Source organism: Coptis chinensis, chromosome 8 (assembly GCF_015680905.1).
Source record: "Coptis chinensis isolate HL-2020 chromosome 8, ASM1568090v1, whole genome shotgun sequence".
Lineage (NCBI taxonomy): Eukaryota > Viridiplantae > Streptophyta > Magnoliopsida > Ranunculales > Ranunculaceae > Coptis > Coptis chinensis.
This window is the reverse complement of record NC_141463.1, coordinates 76,307,498-76,313,982: the sequence shown is the minus strand read 5'-3', so window position 1 is coordinate 76,313,982 and position 6,485 is coordinate 76,307,498. Positions and strand designations below refer to the sequence as shown.

Sequence of the window (6,485 nt, the reverse complement as noted above, 5' to 3'; positions counted from 1 at the left end):
CATTGTCGTCCGTAAATTATCCTACTTTTTTTCAAGAGTATATCAACATCAATATCATATCGACATATGCAGCTCGAAGGTGTTTATGAATTAAATTTGAATGGGGCTCTTTCATTAATGACGATTGAATAGCGTGCCAAGCACAGTGCTCATTGACACAATAAAGAAGTATTAATGTCACATACACGCTCACACCAATGATAGACACTTCTTCTTTGTATTCACTATTCAGAAATCAATTACACCGTTGAGCTTGCTCCTCAATCCTCATTCATATGACTGGCATTGACTGCTCTCTGAGGGTTCCGAACTACTGCTTGAAAAACGAGGGCAGAATCTACTCAATCTAGTACAATATGGGAAAATCATTGGTTTAACTAAATTTGTGTATGTTATAAAGTGGTTGAATACGGTTGTCTATCACTCTATACGACTATTCCAATATATCTACATTTGATTGGTAAGCTTAAAATTTTGATACGTACAATTTGCCTCTTTGTGCCATATATATATATATATATATATATATATATATATATATTTTTTTTTTTTTCTCGATAAACAAATACCATATATATTTCACTGTAGCCATACTGGAGCGATTTGCATCCAAAGGAATGCTCGTTTAGTCGTAGTACCATTCACATTCACATATCCCATGGAAGTCTTTAATTTATTACACAAAAATTAATTAATGATAGTGACAAGAAATTCATGAAAATCAAATACAACTGACGTTATAGTGAGTACAGATACTAACGTATTGCAAGGACCAAAATATTGATATCGATGAATATATCGGTGTACTCAAAAACTGATATATATCGAATATATTAGATATATCTATTTTTTTTGTGACTAGTCCAAACTATTTAAAATATCGGAAATATTGAATATATTAGAAATATAATATCAGAAATATCAGAAATATCGGATTTATATTAAAAAATGGTCAAAAAGTCAAATGATATATATCGTAAATATCGTATATATATCAATTATATCGGTGATATAAAGTTTTATATCAAAATTCGATATATTTTTAAAAAAAAAAGATTTAATATTCAGTAGATATATATCAAAAATATTGATATCGGTGTACTAAAAAAATAATATATATCAACGATATATAAGATATATCGGCGATATTTTGGTCCATAATGTATTGACCATATGTGTCATCCATGGGCCATGGCAAACCTCTTCATGTTCGAAATGCATACACATACTCATATAGTCATATACTACTAATAAAAATTTTGTACCGCAAAGAGATGTAGAGTAATCGATAACAGTTTAGTACTATCATCTTTTTTGAGGTGATCCAGTTCTAATTCGGCTGTCAATACATACAAGACAAGTTTCTTTGACTTAATTATTTCCTATTCCTCAAACCAAACTGCACGGTGTATGTCATTTTCTCCCCACCGTGCCTGTTTAACATTGCTATGCCATCATTTTCAATATAAAAATTACTTTAATTGTAATCATCAAGCTAAGATATCTGATCAACCTGTTGAAACAAATAAATTACACAATATTAAAAGGTCTAAGTAGGGGCCATTTGCTATTTAAGACATGATTCATTTGACTACTTTCTGGAGTTATATAAACACTTGACACTTCAGTGTTGCCTACGAGATAGAAAGGAGAAGAGCTCACTTCTCATCTTCTTGTTATATCTCTTTAAACCAAACTTGAAGTTGAAGAATCAAATCCAGCCTTGTTTTGAGGTAAGTGACTGATTCTAGCTCACATGTTACTGTAATTCCCTTTTTCTTGTTTGTTGGGATCATTTGTGATTTCCATTAAAAAACTCTTTCAACTCTATTTGTTTCCACGGTGAGATTATGGAGTGTGAAGATTCTTCTTCATTTTATAATTTTTAAGTATAGTTAATAAAGTTTTTATGATGAATTATTTGTGTTACCTCGTGGAATATTCAGTCTTCCTCAATGACAACGACGTAAATGTATCTTTCACTTATCCATAAAATATCCCATGAGGCTTTAACAAGTCAATGTGACAGTAAACCGATGAAGAAACTAAAAGAAAGACTTCTCTTTTAGTCCCCAATTTAATTTCACTTTTTTTATTCTAGGCCCGTTTGATATGTTTTTTGTTTTCAGTTTTTCACAGTTAATAAAAATGATTCGTTACAAATAGAAATGTGCAAAACTATGTGCCAGTTAAATCGTTAGTCCTATGCCGAAATTTTGGAACATGTCTCAGATGATGCTCTGCACATGATGTTGAATTGTTGACCATGGACGGCAGATGGGCTGTCAAATGAATTTTGATATTATGGAGAAAAAATCCATTTCCTTAGGTTTTGTCTTTTTTGAGAAAATTTGCACAAAATGCCAATTAAGCTTACCATTGTAGATTTGCTTATGGGTCTCTCCATCTTTTAGGCTGTACTTTGACTTGTCATCTGGCTAGATATGGAGTGCATCATCAACCGCCCAATTACCAAAGTGTGTAAACAATAGCAACATGTGTTTTGGCCTTAGGGTGTAGGATCAGTGTCTGAATCCATATAATATGTGTGGATTTGGATCATGACCTGAATATGTACTGTTCATTTCATATCATATTAAACCCAAATCATTCATGTTAGGTTACTCTATCATTTAAGCTGTAGTGCGCAGGGTCCATCACTCCATCCACTCTAGGAGTCTGGGCAGTGACACGTTTACTGGCGTAAGTTTTTATCATTATTGTTGAAAGTTTGAAAGTTTTAGCTTTGGCTTTGGACCAGACATATGCCCAGGATCTTTTAGATAGTTTGCGTAAAATGGGTAAGCGTTAAAGATTTTCTATTAATGTACAGTTCAAGTTGTAGTTGTGTTAGAAAACTTTTGATAATTGAAGTGTGTTCACGCGGCAGATCTCTTTCTCATGAATGGTGCCACCTAGGAGAGACTGTCCACGTAAGAAGGTATCTGCTTTAATATAGAGAGGAGAGATGGGCCACACCTATAATCAATACATTGTACTTTGCACAGCCACTTTCTTGAATGTCTGTTCTTAAAATTAGTCCTTAGATAGATTTCTTTGATTGTCTAGTTTCCTGTTTGTTCATCTATGCCTTCTGCTGAAAACTTGATGCCAGTGACAAGTGAGATATTTTCTCTGTCACAATCAGTTCATTTTTTTGCAGTGTTCTTTTTCTTAGTATCTTGGCTGGTACTTGTAGTATATCTTCTTATGTTCTAACCTTCTCTAAGAAGGTATAATGCATCTCTACATGAATTAGATTGATTGATGTGCTTGTTAGGGAATATTCTACATTGAATAGGTTCAAATACCTTAATACCATCTCATCCATTGTAAATAAACTGGATTGTTTGGTATTGAATCTTTTCATGCCATATTTGTCGTAGATATCTAATTTAGTGAAGTTGTTGTAGGAATCTGATTTTACATTGAGATAATAGTGTAGGCAACCAGCGTCATAGAGCATGAACCTTTGAAGAAGACAAATGATTTTGTCAATTTTCTCTCCAGATACTTGGAAGCTACATTTTCAATTTTTTTTATTCTGAATCGGCTTTTAAATTAATTCAAATTTTGTGGAAACCATGTATTAGATTAATCAATTGTATTTAACGATATTTATTGTCATTGTCGAGTTTCATACATTTGATTTGTTTGTTGCCAAAACTAATTCATGGCATTTAAAGTGGTCGTGTAGGGCACTGAACTCAACTTACTAAGAAAAGAAAGAGCCGCCAAGCAAAAACCATGGCAGAAGAAGATATATATACCAAGGATGGGACTACAGATTACAAAAATGACCCTGCCGACAAGACAAAGACGGGAACCTGGAAGGCTTGTCCATATATCCTAGGTATCAGCTTGACTCCTAATTCTTAGCCATACCAACTAGAATTTTTCCATCCTTTAGATCTATGTGGTAGCTAGTGTTTTTTCTATCCCTGTTTCTGCTGATAGGAAGTACTTGTACACAGGAAATGAATGTTGTGAAAGACTGGCATACTATGGAATGGGCACCAATCTAGTAAATTACCTCAAGATTCAACTCAACCAGCACAATGTTACTGCAATCAATAACGTCAATAATTGGTCAGGAACTTGCTACATTACCCCGTTGATTGGAGCCTTTTTAGCTGACGCTTACTTGGGAAGATACTGGACAATCGCCATTTTCTCCATGATCTATGTTTTGGTATGATCGCTAAACTCAAATATTTGTTTTCTTCATTTCAAGCATGGTAGTGGGGTTAACTTTTTTCTAAATTAAAAAAGACAACTTACTCCAAATTATACAAGGGTGTTAACAATAAATTCTGCCTAGATTCCCACTATTTTTCCAGAAATTAATTGAGCTTTTAACTGTTTGTAGGGGATGACGCTGTTAACACTGTCAGCATCTGTTCCTGGATTAAGGCCATCCTGCAACGCACAGGACGTCTGCAGTCCAACAACAATGCAAAGTGCAGTGGCATTTATAGCACTTTACACTATTGCACTGGGAACGGGAGGGATCAAACCTTGTGTCTCATCTTTCGGTGCAGATCAGTTTGATGATACTGATGATGCTGAGAAGAAACATAAAAGCTCTTTCTTCAATTGGTTTTATTTTACAATCAACATTGGTGCACTCATTGCTGCCTCTGTGTTAGTATATATACAAACACATGTGGGATGGGGTTGGGGTTTTGGTATACCCGCTGCAGCAATGGCAATCGCAGTTGTAAGCTTCTTCAGTGGTACACGGTTGTACCGCAACCAGAAACCTGGAGGTAGTCCCTTGACACGCCTTTGTCAAGTAAATGTCGCATCCTTCAGGAAATTTTCTGTTAAAGTGCCTTCTGACAGCTCTCTTCTGTATGAGACTGTTGACGAGGAATCTGTGGTCCAAGGAAGTCGAAAGCTTGATCATACTAAAACGTTAAGGTAACTTAAATGAAGCCAAGGCTAGAAGACTAACATTTCTAATATAATTGGTTATTAAGGATCGGTTTAAAATCTCTGGGAACTTAACATATATCTTTATTGATGCATGATGCTAACTTGTTAACTGTACTGTGCCAGCTGTGGTAGCTGAGCTTAACAAAAGGAGAGCAATCTTTTAAGAAAGTCCTTTGCTGTATTTTTTTCGTACTTGGTAAATTCAGTTTCTAACTAACTTTATCATACACAGTTTCTTTGACAAGGCAGCAGTGGAGACGCAAACGGATAATATTAAAGGCGCGGTGGATCCATGGAAACTCTGTACAGTAACCCAAGTTGAGGAGCTCAAGTCTATTATAAGGTTGCTTCCTATATGGGCTACAGGCATCGTCTTGACTGCCGTATACAGTCAGATGGGAACCTTGTTTGTTATACAAGGCAGCAGTATGGACCTTCACATGGGTCCCCACTTTGAGATCCCCTCGGCAACTCTTTCCATCTTTGACACCATTAGTGTCATCTTTTGGGTTCCGGTCTACGACCAACTAATTGTCCCAGTTGCTAGACGGTTCACTGGCCACAAAAATGGTTTCACTCAACTCCAAAGAATAGGCATTGGACTTTTCATTTCCATCTTTTCAATGGTGGTTGCGGGGATTTTGGAGGTTGTAAGGCTCAACATGGTGAAGAGACACAACTACTATGACCATAAACATGTACCGATGTCAGTATTTTGGCAGGTCCCTCAGTACTTTATCATAGGGTGTGCAGAAGTCTTTGCATTCATTGGACAAATGGAGTTCTTCTACGAGCAGGCACCAGATGCCATGAGGAGCATGTGCTCTGCCCTCTCACTAACAACTGTTGCGCTAGGAAGCTACTTAAGTTCGGTACTTGTCACCATTGTTACAGATGTGACCACAAGGAATGGGAAGCTTGGTTGGATCCCCGACAACTTGAACAGGGGTCACCTTCACTATTTCTTCTTTCTCTTGGCTGTGCTGAGTGTGGTGAACTTGATTGTCTATATATTCGTTGCAAGGTGGTACACATATAAGAAGGCAGTAGGAACCCTACGTTGATGGCTACTACATTATGATCCGCTAATGCTCTGGTTAATCAGAGTGTTGTAATTGTAGAGGGTAAACTGCAACTATTTTCTCTGATCTGCGTTGTGTTTTAAATTTCTCTGTTTATTCACCCAAGTAGTATGTCAGTTTCTACTTTCAAGATGACTGGAAGTGCTTCCTTATAGCATAAACGTTCATAAAAGTTAATTTCTCTTCCGTTTACAAGAAGCAAGTCTTGCAAGTTTTTTTTTTTTTTTTTTTTTTTTTTTTTTTTTTTTTAACTTGTAACATTAATTTGTAAAGCAATAATAAACCAAATTTTTACACAAGTTAAACCAACTCTTAATAAGTGCAAGCTCTATCAATTGTCAGACCAATCTTGGCTCAAACTAATAAATATCTGCACTTGCCTGTGTAGTCAAGTCACTAGACTGCCTGGACCGTTTATACTTTGTCAAGCATTTACTGTCGGAGCAACACCTTGATCAGCTGTTT

At 35.8% G+C, this 6,485-nt stretch overlaps 1 protein-coding gene across 7 annotated transcripts; it reads left to right on the top strand.

Moving 5' to 3' along the window:
* Positions 1-1,578: 1,578 nt before the first annotated feature.
* Positions 1,579-6,218, top strand: LOC147483109 (protein NRT1/ PTR FAMILY 8.1-like). Of its 7 annotated transcripts, none has more exons than XM_086575715.1 (6): positions 2,650-2,801; positions 2,891-2,941; positions 3,698-3,853; positions 3,975-4,192; positions 4,370-4,923; positions 5,171-6,218. In XM_086575715.1, the coding sequence occupies exons 3-6, from the start codon at positions 3,748-3,750 to the stop codon at positions 6,000-6,002; spliced, it is 1,710 nt and encodes a 569-aa protein (XP_086431841.1). In that variant the 5' UTR covers positions 2,650-2,801; positions 2,891-2,941; positions 3,698-3,747; the 3' UTR covers positions 6,003-6,218. The 7 variants fall into 7 exon arrangements, with proteins under 7 accessions (XP_086431837.1, XP_086431836.1, XP_086431839.1 ...); XM_086575712.1 differs by having other exon boundaries at positions 3,687-3,853; XM_086575711.1 differs by lacking the exons at positions 2,650-2,801; positions 2,891-2,941 and adding an exon at positions 1,579-1,733.
* The last annotated feature ends 267 nt before the right edge of the window (positions 6,219-6,485 follow it).

What these genes read in the sequence shown, in the direction of transcription:
- LOC147483109 (XM_086575711.1), top strand. Translation starts at nt 3,748, where the DNA reads ATGGCAGAAGAAGATATATATACCAAGGATGGGACTACAGATTACAAA. An exon ending in GGCTTGTCCATATATCCTAG is followed by an intron (nt 3,854 to 3,974) that starts GTATCAGCTTGA and finishes ACTTGTACACAG; the next exon opens with GAAATGAATGTTGTGAAAGA. An exon ending in TCTCCATGATCTATGTTTTG is followed by an intron (nt 4,193 to 4,369) that starts GTATGATCGCTA and finishes AACTGTTTGTAG; the next exon opens with GGGATGACGCTGTTAACACT.